Source organism: Crassostrea angulata, chromosome 4 (assembly GCF_025612915.1).
Source record: "Crassostrea angulata isolate pt1a10 chromosome 4, ASM2561291v2, whole genome shotgun sequence".
Taxonomy (NCBI): Eukaryota; Metazoa; Mollusca; class Bivalvia; order Ostreida; family Ostreidae; genus Magallana; species Magallana angulata.
This window is the reverse complement of record NC_069114.1, coordinates 30,609,367-30,623,759: the sequence shown is the minus strand read 5'-3', so window position 1 is coordinate 30,623,759 and position 14,393 is coordinate 30,609,367. Positions and strand designations below refer to the sequence as shown.

Here is a 14,393-nt window from a genome sequence, read left to right as displayed (position 1 = left end):
TCGTATGCGTATATTACCTCGTTAAATGTGTTTTGAAGCCTATCATATGAATACGAAGCTTTTATTCGATTATCATGCTGTAAATTATTTCTGTTCATTTCTCTAGAGTAATTATTTTTTTTAATAAGAAGTAAGCCATTTTAGGTACGCATTGTCAAAAGAAAAATAGATATTTTAAATATTTTTTTTGTCAAATCATTTTATTAATTATCATCGCATATTGGAAAGTTTTAGGTCAAATTATGGTAAATAATGAAACTTATAATTCAATTTTTGCAGGTATTTTGAAAAAATATATCAACGAGATGTCACGAGATTTGAAAAAAAATCTGCGGGTTTGCTTGCGTTTTGAAGCGAGTAATAGGGCACCGCTTTAGGATAATTTTCGTTGATACATACGCTTGGCGGTAAGAATTGTACTTCATTAGTGAGTTGCAATGTTTATTCTACATTGTCAGATGGAATTTATATTGGTGGAATAGTGGGTTTTGCCTGTTAAATTTAAACCGGAACGTTCATTTTTAGTCTTTGTCTTGCAAATGTTTGTAAAAAGGTAAGACCATTGATAAAAAATGTTATTTGAAAATTACTCGTCCATCGTATGTAAATAGTTAATAATTCAAGTATATGTGATTTTAGCTAATTAAGATAGCACCTGATGTTATGATTGTCGCAAATCAGCGTTTGGGGAAATAATTGGGTCATATTTGTGTTCGTGATGCCGCATGGAACCATTGGCGTGTCGATTTGTAAAGGAAATATGCACATTCTTATCTGCTTTAAAACGCGGAGAAATCCTATTGATCTTTGATTGTTAGTCGCTACATTGGATTAAGGTTGATATTATATATCAAAAGATATGTTATTGTGGACTGTTTTTGTCACTTTTTTGAACCAGATAAACGAGTAGAATTTGAAATACAGCGAGAATAACAGAAGAGATTGAAACAGTGCAATTTATGCAAATGACCCCCAGCAAAGCATAGGGTGTCCATTACACACACCGCGCTCTAAAATAGATGTGAAGTACTTCCCGTATATTGTGTCTGCCTGATTGTGTTTTGCACAAATCTGAAAGAACATGTTTGTATAACAGGATTTCTTGTGATAATTTGCAGGATAATTAAGAGATTAAAATCAATATTGAAGTATTTTGTGTTTATTGCACTACACATGTGCCAAGCAAGGAAGTTTATCACATGCACAAGTGGGACATTTGAACAAAGGGCTCTGTCTTGGAAATCTGATTGGAATAACAACAATGAAATGTTAGTCAATGAGAAGAAATGAATTATTGCAATGTAATGATTATGCCAATTGTGAAATTAATTCAAAATATTTTGGCGGAGGATGAATAAGATTAGTCTATAAACAAAAGAGGAGTGTCCTACTTAATATAGAATCTAAAAAAAAAATGACCATGATTTTCCATCTTTTGTATAATATAAATTTTTAAATTGTTTTTAGAACTCCCCTTATTTTATCTTTATGGAGGCCACCTAGCTTGTGTATTGATTTTAATCTATAATTTACATTTGACAGTTATGTAACAGTAAGATTTCTTATTCTAACGTTTGTAGATATTTTATGAAATTACTTTGGTATGTTACCTTTCCCTTTTCTTTTTTTTTTTTGGTCATTTTTCAAAATACAAGTTTAACATAAGTTTTGAAAACACTTGTGTTTACACAAATAGGAAATAATGCTTGTATTAAGAGTTTGACAAAAAACTATCCTCAAAGATTACAGTATTTTTTTTAGAAAAGGAAACGTTCACTAATTACAAGAGGAAACATTTCCTTTATACATGTACATTTAAATACATATGATAAATATGATTTGAAAAAAAGAAAAAAAAAGAAGCAAAAACATCAAAACTCATAGGTAGTTGATTAAAAATAATTTACAAGAGATTTTCATTAGGTTCATGTGTCATACCAATTTAAAGTATTTTGCAATAATTGTAATTCTGTGGTAAAGTTGAAGCACATATACACTGAAGCTATCTTTTTTTTTTTTAATGCTTAGTTGTCAGGTTGCATAACAACAAACTTGATACAGTTCATACAGTTTAAAATGCAGTATCAAACTATCGGTTTAGATAATACATGTTATAACACCAATTGACATAATGGCAACGTTATTTATAATTTCTACAAGGAAACGCTAGGCATGAAAAGGGGAAGTTATAACACTTGCTATCATATTTTTTTTTCCATACATTATTTGCTTTAATGCACATGGAGAGCAATTTGTGAAGAGGCATTAAGTGATAACCTCAATCCTCCTCCACACAAATGAACTTGTGGATCATTGGCATACCGGTATATTATGAAATCCGGATTTACAATTACACAGTTTAAAAAAAAAGTTCTAAGACAGTCGTTTTGAAAATTGTTTAAAAGAATTTAGTCAAGCATAGAACAGGTTTTTAAATTCTGAATTGAAAGAAAAAAAATCAAATGTTATCTGTTGATCATTTTAGCATGAACAATTACATGAAGGTTAACAGTTTTTTCTCTCTTGTATGAATATTAATGTGGAATTCAAAAAAAAAATCAATCAGTGACATTAGGGAATTATAAAACGTTCTGTATATAAAGGTGTATTTATAGAATGGATATCAGAAAGTACATTTAGTTTTCCTCCCGTTTAACTATCATATTGACAATTGGGGGTTTTATGTACATGTAGAAGTAAAATATTTCTTATACCACTTCATCCAAACACTTGAGTTGACAGTGATTTTTGTTCAACTTTGAGTTTAGCCCAAAAAAATGTGCAAGTACTTACCTAAACAAAAGTGTCTTTAACACTGTGTGAAATGGGTACAGTTTTATAATCAAGGGGCAAGAAAAATGCCAGGGATAAACTTGTAGTCTGAGCAGAAAACTATTAAGTGTGGGATGATCATGTAAAGTGTGGTATTTAGATGTTTGTTTAAATTATCTGATCTTAATGCCAGAAAACAAGGTCTTCTAGATTTAAGAAATTTGGTATATTATTATACTTGGTAGTCAATCATTTAATAATCAATCAATGATTACATCTTGAAGTGTTTAAAAAGCCTATTGGTCTTGACTTTGATACACAATGAATTTGTGGAGAGGAACCAGCAGTGTGTTGCTTGTAGGCGGGTACTGCTGTGACTGAACAAATTGCAAAGGGGTTGGTTTGGTAAGTTCCAAGGGGTTGTAAACATTGTGATGAAGAAAGAGGAGAGGGCATTCTGGACACCAAAGGAAGATAATGGTGGTTGAATAATTTCATGAAGTTAAAATGGAATTAGTGCTGTTGTCAGAAGAATCTGTTTTTTAATCGTAGGCTTTCACATTGGCTCATCATTTGTTTGAATAGTGTGTGAGGGTTCAAAATGTTTAGAACGATGTATGGTATATTTTAAAGGCAGGATGATGGGGAGATGTATTATTTAGGGGGCAGGGAGAAGTGGTGATGTTTGTAGGGTGAGGGGGTGTAAGTGGTAACTCCATAGAAAACACTCAATTTCCTTAATGAGTTAAATAAGAACCCACCGAAATAAAGGTAAATGTACTTTATAAGTTGTTAACATTAGTGTGTATCTCTCTAGACGGCATGGATGGATTGTGTACTCTGTATTCACATTACACAATGGTAGGCATGTAGGAATTCATTTGTTGTCTGCAGGGAATTAAATTGTTTTCATCTGACAAACTGTTATGTTTTTGCATTGTATAAATTCCATTGCATTATTTGTAAGGCTTATCTTGTTTAACTACAATTTTCAGAGAAAATTGAATATCATGCATGGTTATATACATGTTATATCACCCCCCCCCCCCCCCCCCCCCAAAAAAAAAAAAAAAAAAGAAGAAAAGAACCAAAGTCAGAAAAAAAAGATTGAATGAATATTCATGAAAGTTTACTTTAAAAATTCAAGAAAACTTGTGTTATTTTTATGCTTGATTAGTACGGTAATTACATTGTTCTGGTATGCATATTATTAATGAACAGACATTGCAAAGCAGCTGTTGATATTGTGTATTTGTTGAGCAGAGGTGTAAAAGTTGTGATGATGGCCCTATGTGTTTAAGGTTGCACTCTGTAGGAGAGCCAAGCTGCCCTTCCTTATCTCCCCTGGAAAAGGATATTGTAGGAGTACTCGATTTATTATTGGAGTCAATAAATAGAAACGATGACCTGCATTCTGTAAAGGAAGAGATCGGTTTCCAGGATCTCGAAAATCAAACTGTTTTTCCTTCAATTAAAAACGTATGATAAACAACTCGGATTGTTTTTTTCCTTTCATTGCAGGGTACCTATATATAGATTATCTGGGAACGATGTGTTCAGGCATTCAATGACGGCACTCCATTGGATGTAGACACAAGCAGAAAATTTCCATCTGTCCTTAGATCTATTTGCTGCTGTTACAAGTATGTATATTTTAATGGCCAACAATGTATTGGTGGTGATTTTTTTTTTTTCGGTGTAGCGTTATAATGCGGATGAGGAAGTGAGATATCTGATTATAATGCACTCTGAGTTTTGCTGAACAATAAACATTTTATTGCTAGTTATAATCTTAACGAGATAAGTATCAGCAATATTGAGGAAAATAATGTCTGCACTCGGCCTCTATTTCGATTTTAACCAATTTATAGAAAAAAATTATATGAATTTGAACAAGATTGCCTCTGCTAATTTTTAAGACATATTAGAAAACGGTTATAATTGTAGTTTATTTAGATGCTTGTATTAGTGGTAATTGAATTAACTTAAAGGATAAAACAAAAAGTTGCCAACTATGTGTATTACAAGTTATTTAGTTTGTTTTGCATAAATTGATTTTATGGTGTTTTTGAGATGCATTGCAATCATTGATGTAGCATTATTGCTACAGGGTTTTTGAGGTGTATTGCTATCAGTAATGTAGCCTCATAATGCTGCAGAGTTTTTTGAGGTGCATCGTTAGTATTGATGTGGCATCATTGCTGACAACCTGCAATCCTTTCTTTTATAATACGACAAAGAACTCAAAATTAAAGGAAAATGCTGTTAAATATAGTGTAAATCTGATTGTTAATATAACTAATGTACTTTGAGTCTTTGACAACTAGTTAAATGATTTGCAAAGTTTATTTTAAATACAAATATTTACATTTTCCAGTGTCTGTGACAACATTACAGATTTTGTAATGTATAGTCCTATACATATCATCAACTACTATTTTAATATTAAATGGTACAATTGCTGAAAATTATGTAAATATAAGTAATTATGAATCATTCTTTAAATACTATGAGGTGATCAAATACCGCCGGGCATGATCAAAGCTATCATAAAGCTCTCTGGGCTTTATTGGGTTTGATCCCTCAACCGTATTTGATCATCTCATACTATAGATTCCTTACTTTAAACGGGTATTTAATTTCGTGATTCAATGGTTTTGCATCAAATTGTGAGAATATAAAATCGTAAGCGCCAAATTTTTTATCACATTTTCATTTTGCTCACATTTGTCTGAAAAATAAAAGCAAGATTTTAAAATCTACGAGACGTGCTTCTCGCAGTTTTACATATATACATGTAATAATTCCTCACTTTAAATTAGGAATCAACAGTAATCATGATAATACTAAACATATGATTCCTTATTAAAATAAACAGCATAACATCAAAACAATCAGGTACATGTTTATTGTTTACTCATTGAAACATGTGAAAACAACATTTAACCAATACAAAGCAAAACAACAACAAAACAATTAACCAAACAATGTATTGTGATACACTGAGCATGATATCGTTTGCATAACATTTTTGTTGAATAGGTACTGTTCATCTATTTTTAAAATATTACGTACTATCCACAGTATACATGTATTTTAAATGTTTATGGTATATGTATATAGTAAACATTTACATGCCAAGCTTAAAAAATCTTGAGACAGTTCCTAATCTGCTTGTAAAATACTTCGATTTTCTTAGTCCATTTTCAAAGGAGGATTTAATAAAAAAGAATATTTTTTCTAGCTACCATACCACCTACCCAATATTGAAAATCTCCAACAACAAAAAAGAGTTAAAAGACATAACTTTGTTTTATGGTAGTTGATTATGTCTCCTAAATTTGTATGTAAGCTGACTTTTATTCTGCAGATTGTTGTGTTCCAGAGGCCAATATTGGTGACACAACATTGCCTCGTGGAGCCTGACCTCCACAGTGATCTCCCTTTCCATCACATGGACAAAAAGAAACTGCTACAACCAACAAAGCGACCACGGTTAGAAGCTCCAACTAGTAAGTAACAAAGATGAACAACTTCTGATGAAGAATTTCAGAATATATTTGCATTGAAAACAATTCTTTTTGCATTTATATACGATTAAAATTGGTATGCATTTTAATTTTTCTAAAAATTTCTAATGTAATTGAGTTAGAAATACTAATACCAGTACTTTCATGGTGGAAAAAGAAGTCAATTCTTATATGGGTACATTTGTATTTGTAAAGTTGATTATGATATTTTTCATGGCTGCTAATGCGTAGGATTTGTTTTTTGTTGCAGTGTCCATTCGTGGACCTATTCCCAATGGGCCCATGCATCCCCGCCCACTCATTGCCCTTCTGGATGGCAGAGACTGCTCAATAGAAATGCCCATCCTCAAGGATGTGGCCACTGTTGCATTCTGTGATGCGCAGTCAACACAGGAAATTCATGAAAAAGTAAGCACACACCTTTTATGATTTCAGGTGGAAAAAGATATTTATCCTAACAGAGTTATATATGGATCCCCATGCCTTAATTGGCAAGGGGATCGAAAATAGACAATAAGTTGGATAAAAATTTTATACTTCACAAATCATGATGGAATCAGAACTATTGCTTTGCATAAAAATTTGGGCTGGCAGACTCTAGAGATACAATTCCTTACATTCAAAACTATCACTTCTTTTTCTGGGATTTTGAAAATTGCAAGTATTTTGGATGTAAAAAACTAGAGCTCTATGACCTGAATTTTCTTAAAGAGCTGCAGTTATGCTTGTCAAATAATGAAAAATTCTTTTTATTACAACATTTTACATATAATTCCATATCGTGTTGTCTTTTTTATGCAAAAGATCTTAAAGTCATTTCATGTACAAAGTTCGACATTGAAAGAATTCATAGCTGATAGTATGTTGATTGACTTTGTGTAAGAGTGAGATGTTTTTCTCCCACAGGTATTAAACGAGGCAGTGGGTGCCCTGATGTGGCACACCATCACCTTAGCCAAAGAAGACTTAGAGAAATTCAAAAGTTTACGGGTCATAGTCAGAATAGGCAGTGGATATGATAATGTGGATGTCAAGTCAGCAGGAGAACTGGGTATGTTAAGATTAAAGTTTAGGTACAGGGCGTTCTCAAAACTGATGATTTCTTATTAAATGCATGGAATTAATATCTGCGTAAAATTGCAAGGAGCAACACCCCCCACCCCACCCCAGATTTTAAATCTCTTGCACAAGGTACTGGCCCAAAATAAGGAATTTGCAGAATTACTATTCCTTTTCTCAACTTGTTGCAGAGGGGATATAACATTGCTTACTACATGTATATGTGAAAGTTTAAGTATATAAAAGATTGTGGACATTATTGAAGGCCAACCTTTAGTGCTGAGAATCTTCTAACTTTGCTTCCTTCTTTAGCATTTTAGCAATTCAAAGTGTTTTCCTTTTTCTGAAGTTATTGATAAAAATGTTTGAACATAAACTTGTGTTGTAGGTATAGCGGTGTGTAATGTGCCTGGTTACGGGGTGGAGGAGGTGGCCGACTCTACTATTTGTCTGATACTGAACCTGTACAGACGGACCTACTGGCTGGCCAACAGTGTCAGAGAGGGCAAGAAAATCAACGGACCAGAACAATTACGAGAAGCTGCTCAGGGCTCTGCTAGAATCCGCGGCGACACACTGGGAATTGTGGGACTAGGTAAGTTTCAATTTCGCCCTCTCTAACGTGACTCATTGTGGATTGGAGTTAATGTAACATTTTAAAACAGACACAAACAATGAAGGTTTGCTGAAATTCTCTTAGAAGTTTCTATCCTTTAACCCTCTATGATGCGTTTTGATAACCCTGACTGACATTCACTTGGTTAAGTATACACATATAGATATCACATGATTTACCAGTGTATGGTGGCGTAATGCATTACTACAATAAACAAAGATGGCGGACGTTACAAATGTTTTCCATATTTGTGTATAAACAAGTTTAGAGTCAGAATTTTGTAGATTTATTAGTAGTGAGATTGAATAAGGAAAGTCAGATGTCAAATTCATGCAAAATATTGAGGAAAAATCTGTTTAGTTATAGAAAACAGAACACAAGGTGTACATTACCTGCAACCCTTAAATACACGAATATTCTGGTAGATTTTATTTTTTTCAAAAAGTAAACACACGTTGTTAATATGTTACATTTATCAAATCTCCTTAAACCATTTATTGTTGTCATTTTTTCATATAGGTCGCGTGGGTTCTGCAGTTGCCCTGCGAGCTAAGGCATTTGGATTTAATGTTATATTTTATGACCCTTACTTGCAAGATGGAGTGGAGAAATCATTAGGTGAGATATTTAGCATAGATCTGTAAAAAATTTTCTATTGGTCAAAATATTTGCGCTAGCTTTATATTTTTGTTACTTACTTGTATTCTTTTTGTAGACTTGAATTTCAAATTCCGCTTCTTTTTTTTCAAACAGGCATTACACGAGTATACACTTTACAAGATCTTTTGTTTCAAAGTGACTGCGTCAGTTTACATTGTAACCTTAATGAACACAATCATCACCTCATTAATGACTACACCATCAAACAAATGCGACCAGGTAAGGCGAACACCATACAAATGCGACCAGGTAAGGCCAAATGTCAATCAGGCTGACTGCTTTGATTCATTCTGAAATTTTATTTCATCTGTCAAAATCACTGACAATTTCATGAGCTTTCAGTTTAAACCAGTGTTATGCCAAAATCAGAAAAATGTTCTATAGAATTCTGGTCCTCACGCTGTAGAGGACTGCTGAGTAAAAAGGATATAAAGAAAAAGGTTAATTTGCTTTTGAGTTCTTAAATATCTACATTCAATCCTATCGCTAAAGCGTTTATATTTTTAGGTATTTAAAGTATAGAATGAAAAAAATCTAATTTTTTTTTATCAAACTATTACTGAGTTGAAATGTAAAGCACTGAACTTGTCATGTGTGACCCGAGCTATGTGACTCGAGCGTACGTTGGTCTGATGTTGGTGCCGTGCATTATTGTAGGTGCATTTTTGATTAACACTGCGAGAGGAGGGCTGGTGGATGAGCATGCCCTGGCAGCAGCATTAAAAGATGGCAGAATACGAGCAGCAGCATTAGACGTCCATGAAAACGAACCATTCAGTTTCTCCACCAGTGAGTAGACTTTTCACTCCTCCACTACCACCACTGACATTTTCTGTCCCCGATATAAAACGTTAGAAAACTTGTAAATATATTTATTCTTTGTTTATTGTTTCAAACTGAAATTCGGGCCATTGTGATCATCCACAGCACCATCTTAAGCAGATCTGTCTCATGTTAGAGAACTTTTATTATTATCTTCATGTACTTGATGATATGGAAATGTGTCCTCAAAACAGTTAATTAATAGGGCCAAACCTTATTGTATATTGTGCATCTGTTGACTGGTAATTTATTGTAATTGAATATTGAACTTTTTACAATATAATGTTTTGAAAGGAAATCCATTTTAATTAAGTGCTAAGTGTTATCTGATTAAACATGGACGTCATTATTAAAGGAGTGTTTTGTATTTTAAAATTGTTTTTTTAACCTATTTATTCAGAAATATTAACTTATGCAAAATTGTATAAACTAGTCTAATATAAAGCAAAATATATCGTGTATTATAACAAACGATATTTTTTTACTTTCAGGTCCACTAAAGGACTGTCCCAACTTGATCTGTACCCCTCATTCATCATTCTACAGCGAACAAAGTGTGACGGAGCTCCGAGAAATGGCAGCTGGAGAGATCCGCAGGGCAATCGTAGGACGGATTCCCGACAGTCTACGCAACTGTGTCAATAAAGAGTACTTCTCTGCAGGTACAGGTACAGCTCATCAACAGTTCTGGCCTCGAGATCATGAACCGTTTTTAGAACTAAGTCAAAATTTCACTTATTCATACAATTATAATACATCAAGAAACAGTGCTAAAAGTTTGTAACTTTAAAAGTGATATGGAGACACGTTTTAATAGCATTTCATTTTTTCGGTGTTTTCAATCACAACACAAAAAGGCAGTGTACAAATTTTGACATAAGTCCAAGACTGCTTCATGATCCTGGGGCCTGTATTATAACCTTTTGTGTACTGGCCTTAGACCAATTTTTGGCCAGTGCATTGTTGCATCATTTAATCAACACACATAAAATTATGTACAAAAAATGAATAAACATAGCAATAGGTCTTAGGCCAGTAGGGTTCTACAGCTTTATGATTCCTAACAATGTCTTTTTAATTTTGGTCATTCGGTTAATTTGGCTTGGAAAGTTTTTGGTGTATTCATTCAAGAAAGTTACTGTAAAGTTTCGTGTATAGCATGCACCTGTGTATAATATGCACCCCCAAAGTTGAGTATAGAATGCTGAAAAAAAACCCTGCTGTACCTATGTATTATATGCGCCCCACTATTGTTATAAGGTATTGAATTTATTCCTTCATTGATTGTTATCCCCTCACGCAACTTTTTGCGAAGGGGATATAGCATCGCTACCGTGCGTGTGTGTGTTCGTATGTGTGTATGTATGTGTGTATGTATGTATGTATGTGTGTGTGTGCACTCCATTTCAATTTTCTAGTAAATTAATAAAAAACCTTACAATAGAATTTCCTCAACCTTTGCACAAATATGCATCATTGTAAAAGATTAAAACAAATGCAATGTCATATTAATTGGTCAAATTTTTATGCCAAAACTTAGATAAAATTACACCATTGTAAAGGAGGGGGGGGGGGGGGGCATACATTATAACAAAATTCGTTCAAAACTAAAAAATATTTATCATAGATTGCACACTTCTGTAAAATAACAAATAAAAAAAATGCATGTGCCTTTCCAAACCATTACTATTACAAATTATTATTTCATTAAATCAATGTCATAATCAATTTTGTATACGAGTTATCAATCGAAATTTCTGAGTAAGAGTTATCAATCTTCCGCTTCACTTCTTTGAAACCAAAGTGAAAGTAAGCAGTTCAAATCAACAACTTGATATTTTTTGGATTTAGATCTAGTACAGGTAAAGAAAATGTAGTGTTTGCAGTAATGGAGGGTTAGTAGAATGTGGTCTTCTCATTAACATAACTATATATTGCTAAATAATGCATCCCTACACACAATAACTCATGTCGCGAGGGGATGCTCCGCTTAGGGGTGCCCTTGTTATACTATAGTTTAGGCAGTAAGAATAGATTGTTTGTTGTTTTCTTATTTGATTATTTATAATATAAAAAAACACAAATCTTTCTAGTACAGAAAAAGTCTTGCCAGTTTGTCATCTTCAGGTAGCTTTGTAGTTTTATTAATTAAACATGTTATTGTTGCATTTCCTATCATCGATTTTGCATTTTATAATTTGACAACATTATATATATTCACTTTACATTTTTGAAGAATTTCTTTATTTTTATGCTTGGTTTTCTGTCATTAGTATGCAATCAATACTGGTGTAGGAACTTTAATTACTGATAGTTTTTTAAAGCCTATCTGATCCCTGCAATATTTGATTAAAAGAAACTTTTTTTTGTTTTTTATCTGTAATATTTCCTTTGATGATTTTCACCAATATCTTAGCAGTGGTTTTACTCAATACTGTACATTATTTTACTTGTATTTTTTCCATAATTTGACATGATCTTAGAAGGGGATTGTTACTACAATTCAACACAGCAAATCTTATTTAAAAAATACATGTTTATTTTCCTAATGTAATTAACTGTATCATTACAGGCACAGTGCGCCCACCGTTTGGATTCCCGGGATACCCTGAAGGCATGAACGGAGCAGGGTACCCCTTCTCTAACCCCGCCGCTGCTGCTGCAGCCGCTGCTGCCAGTCTGGCTGGTGTACACTCTACCACCATAGAACACCCCTCTGTGTCCCACAGCACCCCCCACTCCACCCCCCACAGTACACTGTCCGAGTCCGCCATTCACATGGGCAAGGCAGAGTCGTCCGAGGTTCACTAACCCAGCCGTAGTGTGCATCAGTGAATCGGAGCCACGTACAGTTTGATTGGAGATCTACCTTAATGTGTTATTTCCCATTTGTATTAAAGGTTGTCAGAAAAATCTCTATAGACTGATGAAAAAATACAAAAAATTTATTGATCTGGTAAGGAAAAAAAAAAGGAGGATGTTTTCGCCTCCCTCTCTGGAGCGCTGACCACTGAGAAATGTTGACGGCTTATATGTGTTTGTGGGTCCAGGTGGGAGAACATTACAGGAGAGCAGAAAACATTCTTGACAAAATAAAATGTATCTTTAGCTTGAAGGAATTTTACTGCAAAATGTTTAGGGGAAATGATCAGGGGAAAATTAAAAACGTGTGACTAAAGACTCGCTGAAGATTGCATTCCAGAGCCGGGAAATTTTTTGAGACGTACTGCGGCAGTTGAGACGTGAATCTCGTTGTCTCGTGAACAAGGCCATCACATAACATCACTCCATCGTCATCCTGATAAACAGTGGAAGAACCATGTATAACACAGAGATATTTTTGTAGTATATCAATCAAAGATATCATAGATCATGTTGTGAATGGGGGTCTGTGTGGGAAGCAAGTGTGTTACGTATGACTGGGGTTCAAAGGGTGTGTGCATTTTGGTTCTTATATATGTGTGTGTGGTTTCCTGTTTTTGTTTTTTTTTTTAACTCCATTTTTTTCTCTTAGTAAAGAACAATAAAGCTTTAATCAGTTGGTCTTTAAAGCCAAGGAAAATTTAATTTTTTAGATTCTCAATTTTGAATTGTTCAAAATTGAAAGTACACAAAACTGTTACTAAAACCCTGTATGATTTGTTCAAACCTTGATGTAATACAAAAGAGAATCTAAAATTAAGTTTGATCTGGCCTTACTGGATTCACCCTCAGGAAGTGTTATTATGCAACTTAATTAGGGCACCTTAGTATGTTCGCACACTTGCCAGTAGATTATTTGATTTGTTAAATAAAATTTTAAGAATGAAAATAAAATTTAAATCATTGTAATTAAATTTGATTTTTTTTTTACTTTTCAATTTTTTGTGTGAATAACAAAATGAGCCACTGAATTTAAAATAATGATGAACAGTATTATGCTTTTACATTGCAAGTCCTGTGTTGATATAAATGTTGATATCAACTTTTCCCCAGAAATTATGTCAGGTTCTGTGGATTTTTATTTTCATGTATGAAACCAAAGTATTCGTCAATTTACCCATAATTCACTGTATTTCCTGTTCATTTGATGTTACAAGTTTCCATGATGTATTCTATCAACAGACTGGCTAGAAGTTTTTTTTTTTCCTATTCTGTTTAAAAAAAAAATTTCTCCAAATAAGTGCTGACAGATTTTGCTGGGGACCAAAATCAGATTCAATGTATATATATATATCTATATCTGTATTTGTGTGTTTAGTTGTCTAGCCAAACCATCGTGTAGAAGTTATCATCTGTGTGATGCCATCAGCATTCTGGCTTGCTTTGTAGGAAATTTCATTGTAGATACACCTGTCATAAGGATCTTCCACTGGATTTTATCAATAAAACATTTTTGCAGTACATTGTTGAGGGTTGTTCTTTGTGCCAATTTGCAAGGTTTCTTTTGGGTAACTTCTGATATTTACATTTTCCAGTGTCTTTGCCTGTGATAACACTACATATCGATTTTGTACTATATAACCCATAATACAAATGACGCCAAATCGAGGTGCCAGTGGGGTTTGCTTATTTTTATATATTTACATTTTCCAGTGTCTTTGCCTGTGATAACACTACGTATCGATTTTGTACTATATAACCCATAACTACAAATGATGCCAAAATGAGGTGCCAGCAGGGTTTGCTTATTTATATTCAAATATTTAATCGTACGATGGCTTAAAATTATATAAATAAGGAATCATTCTTGGAATATTATGAGGTGATAATTTCGGTCGGTGTGATCAAATCTATCATAAAGCCGTTCGGGCTTTATTGGATTTGATCAAGTCCCTACCGAAATAATCACCTCATAATACTCGAAGAATGATTTCTTATTCCTTAATTACATACATGAAATCTAATCCATCTACTCTATACAAGGGTTAATACCTTTCGTCTCTTTGGGAGGA

The 14,393-nt window shown here is 33.4% G+C and overlaps 1 protein-coding gene across 9 annotated transcripts; it reads left to right on the top strand.

The window, feature by feature from the left end:
* Nucleotides 1–293: 293 nt before the first annotated feature.
* LOC128179741 (C-terminal-binding protein-like) lies at nucleotides 294–13,842 on the top strand. Of its 9 annotated transcripts, none has more exons than XM_052847294.1 (11): nucleotides 294–407; nucleotides 4,294–4,415; nucleotides 6,158–6,284; nucleotides 6,553–6,710; nucleotides 7,209–7,353; nucleotides 7,750–7,956; nucleotides 8,497–8,595; nucleotides 8,731–8,886; nucleotides 9,295–9,426; nucleotides 9,951–10,127; nucleotides 12,032–13,842. In XM_052847294.1, the coding sequence occupies exons 3-11, from the start codon at nucleotides 6,227–6,229 to the stop codon at nucleotides 12,268–12,270; spliced, it is 1,371 nt and encodes a 456-aa protein (XP_052703254.1). In that variant the 5' UTR covers nucleotides 294–407; nucleotides 4,294–4,415; nucleotides 6,158–6,226; the 3' UTR covers nucleotides 12,271–13,842. The 9 variants fall into 9 exon arrangements, with proteins under 9 accessions (XP_052703254.1, XP_052703259.1, XP_052703258.1 ...); XM_052847299.1 differs by having other exon boundaries at nucleotides 6,143–6,284; nucleotides 8,731–8,856; nucleotides 9,951–10,121; XM_052847298.1 differs by having other exon boundaries at nucleotides 6,143–6,284; nucleotides 8,731–8,856.
* The last annotated feature ends 551 nt before the right edge of the window (nucleotides 13,843–14,393 follow it).